Source organism: Marmota flaviventris, chromosome 5 (assembly GCF_047511675.1).
Source record: "Marmota flaviventris isolate mMarFla1 chromosome 5, mMarFla1.hap1, whole genome shotgun sequence".
Lineage (NCBI taxonomy): Eukaryota > Metazoa > Chordata > Mammalia > Rodentia > Sciuridae > Marmota > Marmota flaviventris.
This window is the reverse complement of record NC_092502.1, coordinates 59,727,514-59,749,426: the sequence shown is the minus strand read 5'-3', so window position 1 is coordinate 59,749,426 and position 21,913 is coordinate 59,727,514. Positions and strand designations below refer to the sequence as shown.

At 34.8% G+C, this 21,913-nt stretch overlaps 1 protein-coding gene across 1 annotated transcript in view; it reads right to left on the bottom strand.

Annotated features, from left to right (window-relative positions):
- Nucleotides 1-10,855: 10,855 nt before the first annotated feature.
- Nucleotides 10,856-21,913, bottom strand: part of Chsy3 (chondroitin sulfate synthase 3) — a 253,322-nt gene continuing 242,264 nt past the window's right edge. Inside the window, exon 3 of the mRNA XM_027949365.2 lies at nucleotides 10,856-13,186. Within this exon, the coding sequence (XP_027805166.2) occupies nucleotides 11,624-13,186 (1,563 nt within the window). The 3' untranslated portion in view covers nucleotides 10,856-11,623. The remainder of the gene's footprint in view (nucleotides 13,187-21,913) is intronic.

Genomic DNA, 21,913 nt, shown 5'->3' with positions numbered 1-21,913 from the left:
TATTAACAATAAAAAATGCTGGTTTTAATCCGGTAAGTTTTAGGGATAGTAGATTGTGTAGCAGTAGTTAACTGGGACCAATGGAAGTCTAGTGAAAATTGTTTAGAATATGTTTGTAAAATCAAATTTGCTTGCCATTTTAGTATTTTAATCAAGGAACCCATTCACTAGAACATTTGGGTAAATAGTAAAATAATTATTAACTCATAAGAGCAAGAAAAGTTATTTCATTTACATGTATTAAGGTCACTCAGGGAGAGTTTATCCATAACAGAACTCTTTTATTATATAAATAACAATAACAAAAAATAGATTCTCATCACATCTATCTTTTCTCTCTGAGCAGTAAGGGATCAGCATTTACACCTACCTAAAAATTTCTGCTGAACATTTTGTGCCTTTTTAACCTGGCAGAGAACTGATGAGAGAACAGGATGTCAAGTTCATAAAAATGACAAATGCTTCTGTCATTAAGGGATACATTAATCTCTCTGTCAGGAGGAGACCTTTCATTTGAAGGATAAGTTAAGTAAAATCCTAATATTGAAATTTTATTCCAAATGAAGGTAAGAGTTCAGTAGCTAAGCTTTCATTTGGAATGAATTTTTTTTTTAAGTATGGGCATTTATCATTAAATGCTGCAATTTTGTCTAAACAATAAAATTCCAATGTGTAGATACCAACTGAATAGTGAAAGATGAGGAAATAAATCACACACACACACACACACACACACACACACACACACGTGCACCTGTGTGCACAGAGACAGACACGTTTTTCAGGAAAAAGGTTTCTAAAGTTTTGTAGACAAAACCATTGACTCATATTTGATTATACTTTTACTTTTTTATCAAGCGTTATATTACTTCTTTCATTTTTCTCAATCGATATAAAAACTAGCCTTCAAAAACCCAAGCTTCATGAGTTATTGACAGGTTAGAGAGTTGTGAGGAAAAGAGAAATACAACCACCCAATAACCAAGGATTAAAGAAAGTAAGACATTTGAAACAGGGACTGAGAGAAAGTGTGGTTGGTTCCCAGCCAATTTCAGCTCTGGACACCACCCACGGAGCATGTCATAGACTGTCAAACCACTGAGAGTTGCTCTTCAGAGGGACAAAGGTGCCACAATATTGTCACATTTTCTGGAGCCCTGAGCTTTCTAAGCAGAGAGTGGTAGCATCCAGGTGAAAAGATGAGTGGGTAGCAAGCACACACCTTGCAAGTTAAATTTACATGCTCCAAGGATGGCTTTACAGATTTTTCTTCCATGGAACCTTCTGTTTAGATTATAAAGTACAATGGTTCTGGAGACCTTTGCTTTCCCTCCCCAGAAAGAATCTTTTGTATTAAGAAGATAAGGTCTCTCCTTATCTTGAGGAATGATGGACAACAGTGCCCTGGTATCCTATGAAAGCTCAGAGGTTCGTAATTTGGTAGTTCTTTTCCAGTGGCACAGACCTTCCCACTATACACACCCCAGTAGGGGTTTGGAGTGTTGCAATTCAAAATAAGAAGCTCTTTAATCAAACAATCAGTCTTTTTTCTGTGTCATAAACCTCCTGTATGTGGTCTATAGGGTAAAATCTTCACATTCGTGGAAATGTGATGTGATTGGGGTTTGGTGCTCCCTGAGTCTACCTTTTTTTTTTTTTTTTTTTAGTACTGGGGATTGAACTCATGGGCACTTAACCACTGAACCACATCCCCAGCCCTATTTTGTATTTTATGTAGAGACAGGGTTTAACTGAGTTTCTTAGCACCTTGCTATTGTTGAGGTTGCTTTGAACTCTTGATCCTCCTGCCTCAGCCTCAAGAACCACTGGGATTAGAGACATGCTCTACCATGCCCTGCTCTCCTTGAGTCTATTTGATAAGGTTTCTAGCCTTACTCATTTTTTGTAATATCTGAGAATAAAAAACAATATTGTATTATTTGTTGAAAAAATATCATTCAAGAAAAATTTAAACATTTATTTTTTTAAAATAGACTCCTATCAAATTTTAGTTAACCACCAAACATTTTGGGAATAAGGGCTGAATGTAGGAAAACATTTTTGTCACTTTCATGAAATGGGTGATATTATTGGGTTTTGCCAAGTTTACATCTGCAACCCTGGCAGTGTCTTATATTATCTAGTTCCCAATAAAATTCAACAGAGGTAAGTCACAGTAACATGAGTCCTGTGTGTAGGGTTCTGGGACTAGACAGCCATCATCATCAAGTCTCATTAAAGAGGTGATTCATGGTGAAACTAATATAAAAATAACTTGTAGTTCAGCCGTATTTAGTATATTCATCAAGAGGACACATTGTCATGATAGAGGAATATGGGTCTGCTTGGAGGCAGACAGGAGTTATCTTGACTGGTTGATAATTGCACGTCATAGTGGAGAAGACAGAGCAGGTCTGGAGCTAGCAAAGGTGAAGGTGAAGGTCATATTTCCAACTATGTGCTTTTTATATAACCCAACTCTCTTTTACTTGTATATACATAGTAGACATTTGTTATTAGCTGTGACTTGTCACTTTTTCAACTGATGACCTAAAAGATACTGCCTTTATGTTTATTTTATTTTTAAAGTACAAATAATTTCAAATAGCTGACTTAAAAATTAAGTGCGGCTAGAATGAGAGCAAGACATTGCAGACCTCTGATCACTTTCTCTCTCTTCTGATTTTTAAGCTGGACCATTAGTCACTAACACATACTTGTGAGAGGGTAGGCTTTAATAATTTGACCTAGTTGATATCTTACAAATATAGTTCAATAAATGCTGTAGGTGAAACAGGCAAGAATATCTTACCCTTTAATAATAATGCCGATAAATTCACACTAGTTCCGTTATTCAAATGACACTAGTGAATGAAACAGGTATATTGGGTGATTGGCCTGCATTTTCCTGTACCTTTCCAGGGAGCCCCTTACCCTTGGTAAATAGTAAATAATTTCCTACTTGGCAGAGCCTCCTGTATCAGGCCCACACACTTTGAAGGTTGTATGGCTTGAAGACATCCATTTGGATTAACATTAAACCTGTGCTATTGGTCAATTCTTTCTCCTAAGTTTGGCTTCCAAGAAGCCTGTGGATATGGGAAGATATCATGGAGCTAATCCATGTGCCCTTATAAATTAATCAGAAAGTGTTATTTTTGTATTAAGGAACCAATTGGAATTCTGTATTAAGATTTTTTAATACAGATCAGTTAGTCTCAAAACGTGCTCTAAACTACTTAACAAGAAGGAGACTGGAGCCCACAAGAATCCCCGATCGAACCAGTGCTATTCAGACTCCATACAAAGGCAGAACCTCTTAAGTCACAGTCCTGAAACTTCAAACACAGGAGAGGGCTGAGAATGTGGATTAGGGGACAGTACAAGGATACCCAGAGACACTGTTTATTTCACACAGTTTTAAAAAGAATCTGTGGTTTGATTAGAGAAGAAAATAACAATAGTATCTTTGCAGATACCATTAAGGACATGTGTGTGTGTGTTATTAATATTATGTGTGAAAAGAGTTCATTCTTCCACGCTGCTTAGTGTTTCACAAATACTCAACTTATAGCAAGAGAAAACTTGCTAATGAATGAGTCATGAGTAAGGGGGTAAAATGATGAATAACAACATGATTAATCTCCAAATTCACAAGGCTAAAATAAATAAACAAGTGAGTTAAGAGAAGAAGTATTGAAGAAGATAGGGAGTAGAGGAGACAAAAATAGGAGTAAAAATAAACTGGGCCTGAGCTTCCCTCTCTCATCAAGTTCATGCACTTGGCATAATGTCCCTGAGTGCAGCCAGGCTCTCTTCTAGAACCCGAGGATGCAGAACTGAGCAAGATACACTGTGAGTGTTCCCATTCTTCAGGAGCATATTATTTTAGAGAGGAAGGATCCAAGGAGCTATATGTGTTTATATAGCTTATACACATAAGTCTATATGTACACATTATATATAGCAATGAATATATGAGGCCTAATATAAATTAAACATATGAGATCCTACATGAAAGTGATAACAATTACTTGCTGTGAGTCAACATAAAGGTAAAAGAAAATAACAACGGGGAATATCAGAGGAAAGTATTTAAGTTTGGGTGAACAAGAGAACCTCTGATGAGATGATATTTGTGGTGAAATCCAAATTACACACAGGATCCAATCACAAGGATACCTTAAGGACAAACTTTTCAAGCTCAGGAAGCCCAAAGGTGGGGACAAGCTTAGTATGCTTAAAATGCCAGGCAGAGGCTAGAGTGGTGGGACTGGAACACACCAGGATGAGACTGAGGGAAGAGGAGGACAGGGAGGAGACAGGGCAGATCACAGGAGCAGGCTTTACACACCAGGGCAAAGAGCTGAACTTATGCTCTGTTTACATTGGGAAATTCTCCTGAAAGACCTTCAATTATTAGAGTAGAATCAATGAATCATGCAAAAATATGCATAAAATAATATATATGATATATTTATTTAGTTATTTAAGAAGTAAGCTCAGTGATCTATGCTATTTCAAAAACATAAACATACGATTTTATTCCAAATGATACAAATTCTCTGGAGTTTTAGTTTTTCTTGTAGGAATTTGTCCCACTATCCGTGAGTCTCTTTTTCATAATATACTAACTCTCTCTTTTAGGATGTTCTGATGTGAACAAATGATGAACTATGGCATCCTGGATAATTCAGTCATTTTATGTAGACTGCTGCTATGGTGGCCGTGGCTTGAACAAAATGAGTTGGTATCCTGGCACATCATTTCTAATAAGGCGTTACTGCATGTTCAGTGAAAGAAATAAGGAAGGAAGGAGGACGGCAGGGAATTCACCAAGGAAGAAAATCTTTCTGCCAGAAATGTTCTGCCATAATTGACATGTTACTGTATAAATGCATCTCAATTCTGCTCACAGTGTGCCCTGGGGAATCTTTCAAGGTAGGAAGGCAGATACACACTCCATGCAGCCTGACTTAGTGTGCGTTAGGGAAAGAGGTGCTCTGGGTTATCTATAGCAGATGGATAAAATCCATTTGAACTGTATGAATCCCAGTTGAAACCAGACATTTTCATTTCAAAGAACAAAAAATGAATCTCAAGATTCCAATTCATTATGATCATCTGTAAAATGGGGATAATGATAACTATTTTCAATTTGATGAAGCTTAAGGGAGATTTTTCCAAAGCAATGGTGCAAATTGAGTAAGCAATGAGTGAACAATAGCTGTTATAGTAAGTCAAATAACATAAATACATAATTTTGATTTCCCGCATCCTTATTAAAGTGATTATTTTTTGTAGTGTTAGGGACCAAACCCAGGGTCTTAACATGCTAGGCAAGTGCTCTACCAATGAACTACATCCCTAGCTCTTAAAGTGATTCTTAGATGAAAAGACAAATAGGAGAAATGTTTGCAGACATAATAACCTTTCTTTAAATCACTGCACATTGGCTAAGGAGCAGGTATAAGAGAAAAGACTGATGATTATAAGCAACAATAGTTTCCTTCCATTCTTAGCACAAGCCCCATGTAAGCTCTTGAGCTTGTTAAGAGAAATTTTTGTCTTATATAGTATATGAAAATTATTGATATTGGGAAAGCATAGAGATAACTACATGAAACATAATAGCTTAATATTCTTAAGTTCAATATAATAAAAATGGCTTACCAAAAAAAATTATATATGTATATCTTAAAACTGATATCTTTAATATGAATCAGTTTTTAATAGCAAAATTGTTTCTAAAAAGATACATGCTAAGATTTTTCATGAACTGTCTTCCTTTAAATGAATAAACAATTAATTCAGTAAATATTTTGATGCAATGCTCACTCCAGTCGAGTCTGAATTTAAAGCTGAACAGACTGAGAAATGGGAAGCACTGGGAAAGGATCACAGAGTCCCAACATCTTTGCCCTAAATACTGAAGAGGCAATGTCAAAGCCTCTGGGATTCTAGTCTACTAACAAGGATGGAAAAATAAATTCCAACACACTTTAAATAGAACAGAGTTGCTATGAAGGAAGGGTTAAAATTTTTACTTTACCCTCATCATTCAAGCTTATGAATTATACAATGTACCTTCTCAAACCAAGACTGGACACATGTCTTCTAAAGTGTATGTAGCTTGTATCAAGTAGTTCCTGAGTGTGGAAGACAGGGAAGAATTCAGTGGGACAGAAAAGGAAGGAAGATATGAAAAAGAAAAGGAGTCATCAGCATATTAGAATGTTATGAAACTAGGAGACAAATGAGAAGAGGAATGTATTTTCTTAGTACTATGATTTTAACATTTTATTTATCTCCTACTGAAATGATTCCTTTAAGAAACAGATGCCAGATAGAGCCATATTGGTGGGCATGGGAAGGAAAGAGAAATAAACTGGAGGGTGATTGTGGTGATGGAATGTTTAATAGATTAGACTTAGAAGCTTACTGAAGGTGGTGGCAAACCCTAAGGTCAGAGTGTTTATTTGCATTTATATATGAAGTTTTTGCCCTGAGTTAATTTTGAGTAATTCAAATTCAACTTTTTGATGCAAGCATCAAAACACAAGACTTGAGACAGATTCACATGTCTGTTTGTGAAACATCTATAGATATTAAATGTCTTTAGTGTATATGCTCACTTCTCTCACTCTGATAAAAGAAGAAAATGGGGTTTTGGTGAGAGTTTTAGGAATAAGAGTCTAGAAAAAACTAGGGAGGTAGAGGAGAATGGACCCCTAGAAGGAGGTTCAGTATCACTGTAAGTTATTGTTCACAAACAAGCTCTCAATAAACATTTGTAAACTTGTTAACATTACAGATAAGAATGAGTATTATGGCGTCATTGTTTTGTATTTTTCTTTTTTCTGTTAGAAGTCCTCTTTTCATAATAGGACCTTTGTAAATAATATTTTATCACTCTAAATTATCACTCTAATTAGGTTTTTCCCAAATCCCCCAGAATTGATCCTATAATGACTGGGGTTGTGTGGTAAAGGAAAAGAAAATATAAATAACCCTATTTAATGGTTAAACAAACTCAATAATCTCAATGTTTATGACAACATATGACCATAATATATATTGGTTGAATTTGATTAAAAGAAAATACTACATGGAGCAGAATCCCAAACATGGCTCAGACCTTGGTGCTTCTGAGGTCAGAAAGGCAGAGGGAAATGGACAACTGGATGTCAAATTGAAGTTGACGCTAGAATGTCCTGGCAGGTCTGTGCCAGTGCCAGGTGGATTGCTGATTGATGCAGATGCTGACTGTATCACCGCCTGGGGGCATGAATCATTGCTGGTGTCTCACATCATCCTCACCATCTGTCACCGTAAATTTAGCAGCATGGCTGGCACCCGAACAAGGGCGTAGGGCAGACAGAGGCAGGATCACACTGGCATATTCACAGACTCTACTCTGGCTCTACTATTGCCACAGTTTGAAAATTGAAGGTCTAGGAGAATTCTCTGCTTTCAGTACAGTTAGAATACTCTCTAGTATGTTTGAAGATGATCAGGATGCTAAGAGCGGGGGAGGAGAAAGGAAGGCAAGCAAGTCAGCAGCACTAAGGTCTGACCAAGAAAAAAAAAAAAAACCTTAATTGTGCCTAAGGACATCATGTTTTCCATTCACCCCTTAATAGCCATATTATAGACTATATGCCTTCAGTAATCAAGTATAAATGGAGATCAAGTGGACAAATCTCCAGATTACTTTCATATCTCTTAGCGATATCATTAGGGAATGACACACTAGGTTCCAATGATTTGCAGGACAACAGGTACAGTAACAGAAAGCAAGTGGTGGCAGGTAAATAAAAGTAGCTTGGCCACATCATGCAAAATGTGTGGGAGGCTTCATTTCTCCATACACATGTCTTCAAGGCAAACATGGAGCTACAAATGTGTTGTAGGCTACTTGAGATTTGTCTTGGTATATTTTACTTTCATAAAGGCATTTACTGTTGTTGGGTGGGGGAAGAAGAAAACAAGAGGGACAAAAAATAAAATATATATATATATAGATAGATGTAGGAGTAGGATCTTCTCTCCAGCACATGGTGGTTAGTCCCAGCCGTGGGCTCAACACTATAGCCTCTCATCTGAGCAATTCTGTCAGAAGGGAACCCCGTCTTTTGGATCCTACCCTTGTAAGAAGAAACTGCTCAGGGCTAATCTGAAAATGAAACCAATGTGGCTCAGCCACAGGGCTGTTTTCTAGAGATGGCCTCCAGCCTTCTTATGCCAAAATTTATAATTATTCATTCCAGTGAGCATTTATTCCTTTAGATGGATTATCAGTCTACACCTTTGGGTGTTTTGGTCCTGCATACAAACTTGGATTAATGGGCTCAACTCTTAAACACCAATATACTTCAGTATCAGCAAAGTTGCTTATACTGTCTGTTATGGCTAAAGTAACATAAACAGCCATGTAGATATGGTAGTGTTCATCAGTGTGGACAGCTCTGTACTTAGCTGGCTGAGAAACGTAAAATGGCTACCAGTGGCATCAGGAATTTTGAGCATATTTTTCCAGGCTGAAATGATGAGTGAGCAGGTAGAAAATTCCTTCTCTTCTTTGGCACAGTGCTACAGAGAAAGACCTAGCAAAGTGGTAGAAGACTGAGATCAAACCTCAAAGAAGCTCTATCTGAGTTAACATCAGCAGCCTTAGCTCCATTCAAAATGAACATCTGGCAGTAGCTGAATCATGGACCAAACATGCCTGTGGTTTCAGCTAGACATGTGCCATCCCACTATTTTCCATAGCCCCTCCACCACCCACACAGCAGCTGAGAAGTCATGGTGTAGCATGCAGAAGGTGTTTCCCCTCCCCATGCAACAGTTAGTTAAACCTTAACTCTACAGCATGCAAACTGTGAAATCCAGACAAGTTTGTTAATTATCTAGGGCCTCCATTTCCTTATCTGTTGAATGTACAATATAATACCAATATTCTGAGAACTGTGATGAAGATTAAACTTTAAAGGAAAATTCAAGTAAAGTGTAATGTTGAGCAGACAAGAGGTAATCAATAAGATCTCTTTGAAGGTCGTTGAAATTATTATTGGGATGATGTTTAAACAGATCATCCATAGCTATCCAAATAAAGTAATGCTAATGACATATAGCTTAATGTGCCTACACATACATTGCTTCTAGTTACACTCACAGTGTATTGCCCTTCAAACTTAAAGGCATTAAGGTAATAGATATTACACAGATAGAAAAACACTCAACTTTACTACATCATTCCCTTTCACTTTCAGTCAGGGAATAATGCATTGCCTGAAAAAAATAATAGAAAATTTTAATGCAAAATTGTATGGCAGATTTTTAAATGCACCTATAGTAACTCTTTAGTATAGTGTGTAAATGTAAAATTAAGTTCAAATGAGAATTCTGCATTTCCTTTGTTCTTCAGTATGTCTCCATCAATATCCTAGCAAAGCTACTTCATCCTTTGGCAGCTGCCTCAAGACTCTCTGGGACTCACAATGTTTTAAGCTAGACCTTTACATGTATTCTTCTGTAAAATTATCTCATTTGTTTACATTAAAGGAAAGAGTAGACTATGATTTTTTTCTTCATTAACAAAAAATCATTATTTGGTATTAGATTTTCCCAAATGGCTATTGTTACTGAGTGTTAATATATGTACTGTTTAGGAAAACAAAACCTTCAAAAGAGAACAGTCATGTAATGTAGAGAAATAAAGCTATTAAAGGACGAGTTGTGCAGACCCAAGACAATACTAGAGCAGAGATCAATTCTGAATTGTTGGCCTTGTCAAGATGAGCATTTTAATAACCAAAATGCCACTAATTTCTTTTTAATGAATTTGACATTAAGATGATATGTTATAGTCAAGGAGACTGCCATCATGTTTTCCTCAACATTAAGCAGTGCTATTTTTTGAAACCCTGAAAATATTCTCACTAAAAGAGGCTGTTAGCATGTAAGGAACCCATCACTAAGACAAATGCTCTGTGGCCTTGTCGCCCTCTGTTCCAAATAGTAGCAACAATTAACCATAATCACTTTCACATTAGCTTTGATGCAAATTATTTTCTCATTAGGTGAAAAAATAAAATCAAAGCATGATCTTTTGTGCACAAAAAGTGAAAAAGTAGAATATGTATCTTGTTTGCTTTAGAAACTCTGGAAAGACATGCACACAAATGTATACATCCAAACAACTCGGTAGATGGGGAGAGAGGCTGTGGGGCACAGATATTTTAAAATTTTGTTAGACTTTGGAAACATGCAAAGTACAGTTGAAATTTTTAAAATATATCTTCATGAGGTTTTTTTTGCATGGATATTCATTTTCTCTTACATTTCTTGAACATGATTATGTTTTCTATAAACTGGACACCATTGATTCCGTTCAAAGACTAATATATGAAATTATGGAGGCTATTTTTCTACGTATTTTTTAGACTTGTAAAATTAATTTTACATTCATAATTTTTCCAATTAGTGTTATAGCTTTGTGATATCTCCCAATTCATATGAAGAGCAGTTTCAGAATTGATCAGGGGTCACCTGATTCCCAAGCCTGATCCAAGATTGAGAGAGAATTCTTCTTTCAGATTCTAGATTACTGAATAAAGAAATTACTTATGTTGATCACTTACAAAGTCTTCAAAACATAATAATACAAACAACATGCCCACAATTTCCTGTTAATTCTTTAGCCTGTGCATCAAGAATGTTTTGGTGAATATGACCATTAAAAGATACATTACAAATGACTAAAAGGAAACCACAAAAACTTTTTCAGTGTTTTTGAAAAAGAATACTGTTATACCTGTGTTTTATTATAAATAAACAGGTTCTGTCATATTTTATCTTCTTGCCAGCAAATGAAGGACATTGTTTCATAAAGCTTCTAAAATGTACATGAATATTTAATTAAATCATATTTCTTTGAGAAAATAAAGTTCATTCGCATTTATAGCAGACAGTTGTGAGGAGTTCATAATTGTCATAAGACCAGGGTAGCCAGTACCGGTTGCTTGTGGAACAAAACTCCTCAATTTTAAAACTTTTTTTAAAAAATAAACATACAATCATAGGTGTTCATTTACTTTAAAAATTCTAAAGATGAAGAAAATTATTGTCTATATATTTAAGTCCTTGTATAAATTACAAAACTCAAGTTTATGTTACAGAGTCCCTTCCCCATAGGAAGCATAAAGCACTTTTGTGGTACCTTTCACCAGTAAGTATCACATTGAAGTTGACAAACAAAATAAAAGTCAATATTGCATCTTTAAGCCCTAAGACAACATTCTTCTAAGCTGTCTCTTGTGATGAATGAGCTTCAAAAGTCATTTGATTGCCATGATTTAACTCAATCTCAAATAAAAATATAGAAAAGTAATACACATATTGACTTCAGTAGAACTCTGAAATATCAGTGAACTGCAGACTCTTCTTGCTTGAGGTCCACAAACACTCATTGGAAGACAACCAAGAGTAGTTTCAGACCCTGGTAACAAAATAAAATTATAATAATAACAATAATAATAATAACAATAATAAAATAAAAATAACAACAACCAACAATGAGGTAAACTCCCCTTAAAAAAGGCAATATGTGTTGCCTGGACTGTCAGGAGAGAGTTCGATTATACCTGACGCCCAAATGTTTTTCTAACCACAGTTCAGCCAGTTGCATCGTTGAAGCAAAAGTACTTGCCTTGGATCCTAAGCACATCTTATACTGCTTAGGGTCCAAGTTAGGATCACAATGAACTGGATGGAAAATATGCACCACTCCCACTTCTTGACTTCTGAAGGGCCTTAAGCCAGATAGAATGACTTTGTTGTAGAGATCCACATCTTCCAGTCCCCAGCCTTGTATTGAGGTATCAAATCCACCTGCACCCAGAAGATCACTTTTGTAAATACAGGTGATTCCATAGCCATAGTCTCTCCAAAATCCAGTCTTCTTTGAGAATACGAAATCATCATCAGTGGGAGGATTTCCCCTGTGGGTCACCTTTGGGTCATACTGGCTAAAGATAATGGGGTAGTATACCTGTTGTCCCTGAATTGTATTATCTCTGCATCGTTGGAGAAAGTCTCCTCTGAAGATCAAGTCAACATCACAAAATAGCAGCAAAGTGTCATTGTTGAATTGGGAAGAAGCCATTTCAAGACCAAGACCTCTGGAAAACTCTCCCTTCATAGGAAGCAGGGTCATTTCTGCTTGAGGGTACTTGCTCTGATATTCTTGTATCAGTTCAATATGGTTGTTGGAATCCTGGCCAGAATCCCGACTGAAAAGGATGATGACCAGCTTTACATTCTGCTTTGGTATCAGACACGTACTTTCAAAGTTCTGCATGAATCTCAAGAAAATATCAAACCTTCCAATGAGGGGAACGAGAATGTGTATTTTCTTCTCATTATGCCCTCCCATTTCTTTGGCCCCTTGAAGAGAAGACAGTATCTTTAAAGAATTAGATATAAAAGAGAATGACTGAGTGTCACTGTTAATACTGTCCACAAGACTGCTGACATCTAGCTCCTCTGTTTCTCTGAAGAAAGGCTTACTGAACAACTGCTGAAGATAGGCGTGACGCCTCACCGGGACAGTCAGCTTCCTTCCTTTGTGCCTTTTGTATAAGAGGAGTAAATCCAAAATATACTCCACCCCATGCATGGGATCAACCCTGCGGTAGCCGTACTGAATTTCCTTGAAGTCGATGAGCCGCCCCCTACTTTTGGCATTCTCGTTGATCATCTCCATCACCTGTAGGACAGTGTCATCTAATGCGGTTCTTAAGATGCTACTAATGCTCTGTCGAGGAGGCTGGTTCTCAGCAGCTGAGTAAAGGAGCTTTCCGGTCAGGAACTCCCATTCTATCACTTCATTCCTTTCCCGAGGCTGGAAGTGGTTGAAAGAAGGCATCACGCCCAGCTGCTGGTCCTCTTTGCTCACTTCACTGTTACTGAGCTTGCTCATGAGAGCACTCTCCCTGTGGAGCTGGATGGTGCGGTAACGAAGTTCAGATATTTTGCGGCTGAGCATGTAGTTATGCAGCCTGTATTGGTATGCAGGCCTTTTGTTGGGATGAAGTGTTATAGCTGCATGGATTTTGCTGTTGTGAAGGTCTTGGATATAACCTTTTCGATTGTGTTCATAGTTTTCGTGGAAAAGTTGTTGCATCTGAAAAGTAATAGGAAAGAAGAATGTTAGATTAATTTAATAAGAAAACTGCCATTAAACATAAACATTAAAATATTTAATAAAATGTATTTATATGACATTTCATAAAAGGGGGTTTGTAAATTTCATGTTTAAAATAAATTAAAAGTTTTATTTTTTAATTGACAAAGTTGCATTTATTTATCATGTACAATATGATGAATTTTTATTTTATTTTAAAATGTTGGGGGGTGATAGATGGACAAAATATCTTTATTTATTTGTTTGTTTATTTATTTTTGTGTGGTGCTTAGGATAGAACCCAGTGCCTCACACATGCTAGGGAAGTGCTCTACCACTGAGCCACAACTGCAGCCCCCAGTATGATGTTTTAAAATATATTGACATTGTAAGATGAGTAAATCCAGTTAATTAATTAACATATTTTTTGCCACACATAGTCATTGTTCTTGCAGTAAGGACACTTCTACTTTCTCTGCATTTTTCAAGAATACAATATACTATTATTAATTAGAGTCACCAGATTGTACAACAGGGTTATTGAATTTATTTCTAATAATGAATTTTGAATTCATTAAATTCTAATAAATTCTAATATTGAATTTATTTCTAATAATTTATTTCTAATAATTTCTAATATAATATTTGGCCAGATCTCCCTAACCCTCCCACAACTATCCCAGCCCCTAGTAACCATCATTTTACTACCTACTTCTATGAGGTCAACTTTTTTCGTTTTTACATAAGTGACATCATAAGGGTTAAATTCAGAGGATAATATATAACAAACTAACCCCAGCTATATATTTTGAAATAAGGAATCTCTGCTTCCCTATTCATTTTAAAGCCAACCAAAGTACAAAAGAAGAACTAAATACTTCCCCATAACAGAATACTGAGAAGGAAAGAGGCATAATGAGTATCACATGAATTTTGCAAAATAAAGGGTTCACTGTGAAAAATAAAACTGATGACTTATTGCTTGGAATGGCAACAATAGGCTGTTTTCCAATAAGACCCAAATTTCATTTAGCATTCTGATAAATAATCTTTACAGAGTAACTTACTGATAATATAGAACAGAAACTATATGCCTATCCAAGAGCATGAGTGATCTTTCCATCTTCTAAGAATTTTTTCAATTTATTTCTTTAGTGTTATATAATTTTTATTGTAGAGGACTTTCACCTATTTTGTAAGATTGATTGTGAATTATAATTTTTTTAAGCTATCGTGAATGGGATAGTTTTCCTAATTTCTCTTTAAGCTGATTCATCATTGGTATAATAGGAACACAATTGATTCTTGGGTATTAATTTTATATTCTGCTACTTTGCTAATTTATTTATGAATTCTAGAAGCTTTCTGATAGAGTTATTTGGGTCTTCTAAATATAGAATTGTGTCATCAGCGAATAGGGATAGTTTGAGCTTTTCTTCTCCTATCAGATCCCTTTAATTTCCTTCCTTTCTCTAATTGCTCTGGCTAGAGTTTCAAGAACTATGTTAAATAGAAGTGGTGAAAGAGGGTATTCCTGTCTTGTTCAATTTTTTCTCCATTTAGAATGATATTGGAGTTGGGTTTAGCATATACAGCCTTTTCAATGATGAGGTATGTTTCTACTATTCCTAGATTTTCTAATGTTTTGAGTGTAAATAGATGCTGAATTTTTTTTCAAATGCATCTATTGACATGATCATGAGTTTCTTTAAGTGTACCGATGTGAAACTCCATATCATATACAACCAGGAGAATGGGATCCTAATTATAGTTAGTTATACTCCATATATTGATAATCTGTCAAAATATAATCTAGTATCGTGTACAACTGAAAAGAACAAATTTAAAAAAGAATATTCTTCAATAGAGTCAAGTTTATTAAGTTTCTCATTTACAGATTCTGCTTCTGGCTTTGTACACTCACTGTGAAAGACAAAGCTGTATAAAATGACCACTGTGTGGTCTAATAGAATTGCAAAGTTTTGCATTTTACTTCAGATTTATGATCCATTTGAGTTCTTTTTAAAAAGTGGTTTGTGTCTAATTCATTTCTTTGCACATGAATGTCAAGGTATTCATACATTCATTTAAAAGACTATATTTTCTCCACTGAAATTCTTTCTATCTCTTGTGAATGAAGTTATGTTTCAGCTCATTGCTAGGTTTTCAGGTTTGTTCCACTGACCTGTTTGTATACTCTTTGACAAATAGCTCACTCTGTTGATTACTATACTATATAGTAAATCTTAAAATTAAAAAAAATGTGAAAGGTTAAAAGAAGTTTCCAAAAGTTAACACATGAAAATACCTATATGATTTTAGAGTAGGTAAAGATGTCTTAAATAGGATTCAAGGTACTAACAATCAAAAGAGATTGATAGATAGATAGCACTAGGTTAAAATTAAGAAGTCTTTTCCTTAAGAACACCACAAAAAATTGATAAAAGGTCAACTATGGAGATGGAGTTTTAATAGATCGTATAAAAAAAGGCTAATATTCAGAACATATAATGAACTTGTATAAATCAGTAAGAGAAAAAAACAAACCCAGCTGAAAATAAAGTAAAAACACTAAAAGGGAGTATATGAATATCCCATAAACATATAAAAACATTCTTTAATTCATCATCAGGGTAATGCAATTTAAAATCATGATGTGATAACATTATGAACCCATTAAGAATGGCTAAAATTAAATAGATTAATAATACCATGCATTGTCAAGGTGGTAGAAGATTTGAAAACCTGATAAGTGGCTGGAAGAATAAAACTTAGTCCAAACACTTCGAAAAGCCAAATTAACCAAAGTGGATATACACATTCCCTTTGACCCTGTACTCTCAGATATGTAAAACACACACACACACACACCTAAAAACAAAATTTACAGAGCCACATTATTCATAATGACTCCAAACTGAAAACAATCCAAAGGTACAATAAACAAAAACAGATAATTAAATATAATATATTCATATAATGGAAAATAATGTATCAATTGAAATACATGAAATAATACTTCCAAAAACATGGATAAATCTCAAAAAAAGTGTAAAAAGGGTTTGGGTGCATAGCTCAGTGGGCAGGACCCTGGGCTCAATACCCAGCAACACACATATACACACTACATGCAAAGTAAAAGAAGTCGTATAATAAAAGAAAACTTTTTTTGCAGAATTCTTTTTAAATGAAATTCAGAAACAATTAAAGCTAACCTATGCTGTTAGCTATTAGAATAGTGATAAAAAAATCAAGCAGTGAGTAGGTTCTAGAGTGCTGAGTAGTGTTTTATTACATGATTACATGTGAAAATTTGATCCCTGAACATTCATTGATCTGTGACTTAGTGTGTGCTTGTTTATTCTCTTTCAATTAATAAAAGGCACTTTAAAGGCATGCACATGCCTGTATGTATGATTTTCTGAAATATTCATGTACAAAATTGTGTGTGGATATGTGGATGAAGAGAGAGAGAGAGAGAGAGAGAGAGAGAGAGAGAGAGAGAGAGAGAGAGAAATATAACAGAAGTTTTCCTAAAAAACAAAAAGGTGACCTAGAAGGGTGTGGACTAATAACTTGGCAGATCCTTTACCTCCAGTATTTTATCCAGTTCTTTTTCTAAACTCAGACAAATTTTTACATCAATATCATTTGACTTTGAAGAATATAACAGTGGATATTTTGAGAAGGATTTTGGACTTGATTCAAGATGAAGTAGTTTGGTTAGATCCAATATATTTTTTTCTGAAAACACATGCTAATTTGTATGTGACACTCTTTGGTCAATGCTAAATAATATTAAATCCACAATCCATAATCTGAAGTCTGGTGATATACCTCCATTTATGCAGTATTCTTATTTGCCCCTGAAATTGCTTCGGTATTTTACTTTCAGTAATTTTTTATGGATTTTTTTTCTTTGTATGAAAAAAAGACAAAACAATTTCTGATCACATATAGACCACTAATTATAACATCTCTAAAAGGTATAAACAATCTGAAAGTATTCCTTCTTATGGTGTGTTTTATATGCCTAAGATGAGAGAATATGCTAATTTGAGAAACATTGTTCAGAGGTGATCTGCTAAATTTAGTGATAAATTCACTCCTTTATCCAACTCCTTTAGTGATATCAAAGAGAGTAATGCTGTATGATTTGATAAAGGTGACACTTTGCTATAAAACAAATAATATCTTAACATTGAAATGTGTAATTAACATATCACTTTGACCCAAATTGCCTATAAAGTGTTATTCTTTAAATGAATTTATTTGAAGAAATATAATAAGTAATGACAGTGGTGGGGAGAACCCTTAAAGGCAGCACATTTATACACACTCCAGGCAACAGAGTAATGATGAGAGACTCTTGAATTTACGTCACACTTTCCATTGAGAAGCACAGAACTCATCCACATATTCTAGTTTACGTAGTTTATGGGTAGGGAGGAACACTCTAAACAGGAGAGACAGGTGAAGGTCTGAGAGCTAGGCTATGATTGAATCAGCAGGTCTGAATTTGAATACTGGCTCCATCATTTCTTAGCCATTTTTTAGCCAGTCTGTTTAAATCTGTCTCCTTTTCTATAAAATAGAAAAATGTCAACTACCACAATGGTTATTCAAATATCATTAAATAAGATAAAATAACATAAGGTGCTTAACCTTGTATCCCTCACATAGAAAATATACAGTAAAGGATAGATATGTGTAAATAATGTTTCAGGAGTATGTCAGCCTTTTCCTGAGATTTCAGCTAGGAATCATTGAAGAATAAGAGTTGCACCCTTAAGTGTCCTTTCTTCACCTTACTGTATTTCTGGGGATGCTTGGGAACAATTATATATTTGGCCACATGCTCTCAATGCCTCCATGCCATTAACACAGGGTTGTGTAATTTAATCAAGAGTCTACTGGTAATGAGATTACTAAAACCAGAATTCTTGTGATTGTCAGTTTTTCAACTTATCACAATATATGCTTTTTAAGAAAAGTGTAAATTTTACTTTTAACATTACACTGGCTGGTCTGAAATAATTTAGAACCTCTAATTTAAGTTGGTTTCCTCTCCTTTAAAGAACTATCAGTTGATTTTATGGCTCTTCTTAAGCCTTATGCTAAAAAAGGAAAATCACTTCACAATCACAAAATTATGGCAGCAATTAATACCAATGTGTTCTGGCTGACCCTGGAGCTTTGTGTGCCATTCATAATCTCACCCTCTGAGAATAATATGTATTTAAGAGACTACAGAAAAATCTATTATAAAAAAAGCAGAGGGATAATAGCTACCAAGAAATAGTTAGATATTAAATTATTATTGTTACTCTTTTACCATTAAACTTCCTTTATTGCCTTAGATTTATTAATAATGAAAATATGGCATGGGTAATTAATGGAGTGGTTTTAGCTACATAAATTAGAAGTTTTGAAATCTTTTTAAAATACAGTGAAGATTTGGTTTGCAAACAGGCATAATGCAACTTCTGGAGTAATATAACATTTGTAATATTAAATTGTGAGGATGGTTGCATAATTGTATAAATTTATTAGATTCCATTAAACTGTATACTTGCAAAGGGAGAACTTATGGAATATAAATGATACTGTGATAAATTTATTTAAAAACAATAGGGAGTGTCCAAAATAAAATATAGCCAAACCCAGCTTTAAAAATGCAGATTGGAATCATATTAGTCACCAAAATAGTGTAGGATTTCCAAAATCTGTCGAGGTTGAGCAGGATCATTCTGCTCAGTCTGGAAGCAAGTGGGAACAAAAGGCCAAGCAGAGCAATGTCAGTGGCAAAAGATTTCACAGACAGTAGATTTCAGAAAGTACCAGGAAATACACAGTCAGAAAATGTGGAACACAAAACCTGCACTAGGTTTATCACTATGGGTGCAGGAGCTCAGGTGAGCCAGGCTGCTGCAATCAGTCCCTGATGGCAATGTTTGTTTCAGAGAGGCAGAGGGACAGAAAGAATTAAGCACTTACACCATTTTTTTTTTTTCCATGAGGCAGGTTTAATCTGAGGCAGCAAAGAAAATCAATGCCTTTTCTTTTTGGAAATCAGCAAGCCTAGAACCATAACAAACACCCCCGCCAAAATAAATCTATGGTGAATGCTTGTCCAGGAAAAATTATTTTTCACTGAGATGAGTCATTTTTCTAAAAAAGAAAAATAGTATAGCAGATGCAAAGTCTCAATAAGAAAAAAAGATTAGATGAAAAACTATCACCTCCCGCCAAAAATGAAAAACAAAACAGAAAAAGAAGGCATGGAACCAAGAAACTCTTTTTAATTGAAGCAACTGTTTTTAACAAACATAAAAAAAGTTCCTCTGTCTTCAAAAATAACAAAGCAGAAAGATAAGATGTTATCGATGTGATGGTAAGATGAAATGTCAGCCCACAGAAGTTAGAAATAAAAAGGAACAAAACATGAACTATCACAGACTTAAAAATAAAATCAGAAGGAAAAAAAGTAAGTATGGTGAAACACTCTCAGTAAGAATAGAATGGAGATAAATTCAGAAAGCTAAGAAAAATTAAATAGATATAAAGAGTTATGATTGATTACAGACATATTATAATAGGAGCTAATCTGATAGGCTGAGAAGGGCAATAAAAATATCCTAGAGTGACAACACCACAAAAATGGCAAGGGGAGACTCACTTAAAGATACAATTTAAGGAAATGTTCTTAAAATGAAATCAAAGTATGCTATCTATGTGTTAAATGCACATACTGTGTGCTAATGAAATTGACCTTGAATGTTCAGTAAAAGAACAAAACCTTTTTCTTAGATATACAAAAGATTCAAGTCAACTTCTAAGTAAAAATGACAGATTTAGCAGTAATTTTCACATTTACAATTTTTTGAACTAAACAAGAACAATAATAAAGTGATTATTTAAAGGTACATACATAAGAGAAAGAAAAAGTGGAGAGGACTATAATGTAATTTCAGAAGCTGATGGCCCACAGATAATAATTGATGTAGAAGGTTATAGAACACTGAACCACAGGAGCTTGGCCTTGCTACACACTCTTGTAATCCCAGATACTCAGGAGGCTGAGGCAGGAGGATTACAAATTCCAAACCAGTCTCAGCAATTTTGGAAGATCCTGTTCAAACACCAGTACTGAAGGGGAAAAAAAGAAAGAAAACAAACAAACAAATTACAAAACAAAACCCATTGAATCACATTGTAGTGGGCAAAACCAAGAATCAACTTTAATTGAACCTTAGAAAACCCTAGAGAAATCTGTAAAAATGGGTGAAAGCAGATAGGGTTAAAATAGTCAGATTGTGATACCTAACAATTGCCCCACAATGGGCGAAAAAAAAATTAACAAACCCATATATTTTCTACAGTCTCTGGGTAAGGAATACCCTTGTGATAGAATATGAAAGTCATTCACTTTTTTTCAAAGGGTGGGGAGTTCCCAGGGATTGAACTAGGGGCACTCAACTACTGAGCCGCATCCCTGATCCTATTTGTATTTTATTTAGAAACAGGGTCTCACTGAGTTGATTAGTGCCTCACTGTTGCTGAGGCTGGCTTTGAATTTACAATCCTCCAGCCTCCCCAGCTGCTGGGATTACAAGTGTACACCCCTGTGCCCAGGGAAACTCATTCAGTTTTTCAGAGATTCTAATCAGATTTTTCATCTATTATGCCTAAACCTAAACAAATTATCAAGAATAGTACTCATCTGTGTAGGAGCAGAGACTTCAGGAACAAGAAAATAAGACAAATATATTTTAATTAATATCTTCTGAAAGATGAGAAAAGATATTAAAAATGGGACATAAGATAATGATGATCTCTATCTCTTTCCATTCTGGCCTATGATCATTATCTAAACACATAAGCAAATCACACACACAAATATAGAAAAGTATAATATAAAGCCCACAGAAATTAAAATATAATAATAGAAATTTGAAAATTTGGAAAAGGATCTAGAAAATAAAGTTAAATAAAATATTTCTTAGAAAGTTAAACAAAAAGTCAAAAACAAAGGTTGAGAATTCCTCCAGGAACCCTAGCACCCAAATAATAATAGTTCCACAAAAAGTGAACTGAGAAACAGAGGAAAACTTATCAACAATATAATTCAAGAAAATTTCTCCCAAATGCAACAAATGAAGAATTTAAGTTTCCAAATTTGAAAAGCTTATTACTTTAAATCGTAAACAGATAACATTACACTCATAGGAACTTTGGTGAAATTTTAGCCCCCCAAGGCAGACTCCTGGGAGGGGAGTGAGAAAAGGCTCAGGAAGATGAATGTCTGTAGACTTCTTAATGCAAATAGCAAGTAAGAGAGCAAAGAAATAATTATTTCAAAATAGGATGGAAATGGTTTCCAACTTAAGACTTCTACGTTTAACTAAGGTATCAATAAAGTGTTGGGGGGAATAAGGTCATGTTTTTACCTCAAAGAATTATCTCTCAAGCACATTTTTTTTTTTCAAAACACTATTAACAAGTCTGTTTTAACAAACCAAGAGAAAAACAAAAAAGAACGATAAAGGTATAAACAAGAACATAAAAGACAATCAATCCATACTACAGCATGTCAGAAGGCTTAACAAGAGGATTCTTCAGGAAATGGAATTGATGGAAATCTAATGATCCTGGTGAAGAAATTTGTAAAGCTATTAAACAATAGATACATATTGAAATAAAATTATCATTTGCCCCATAATAAGA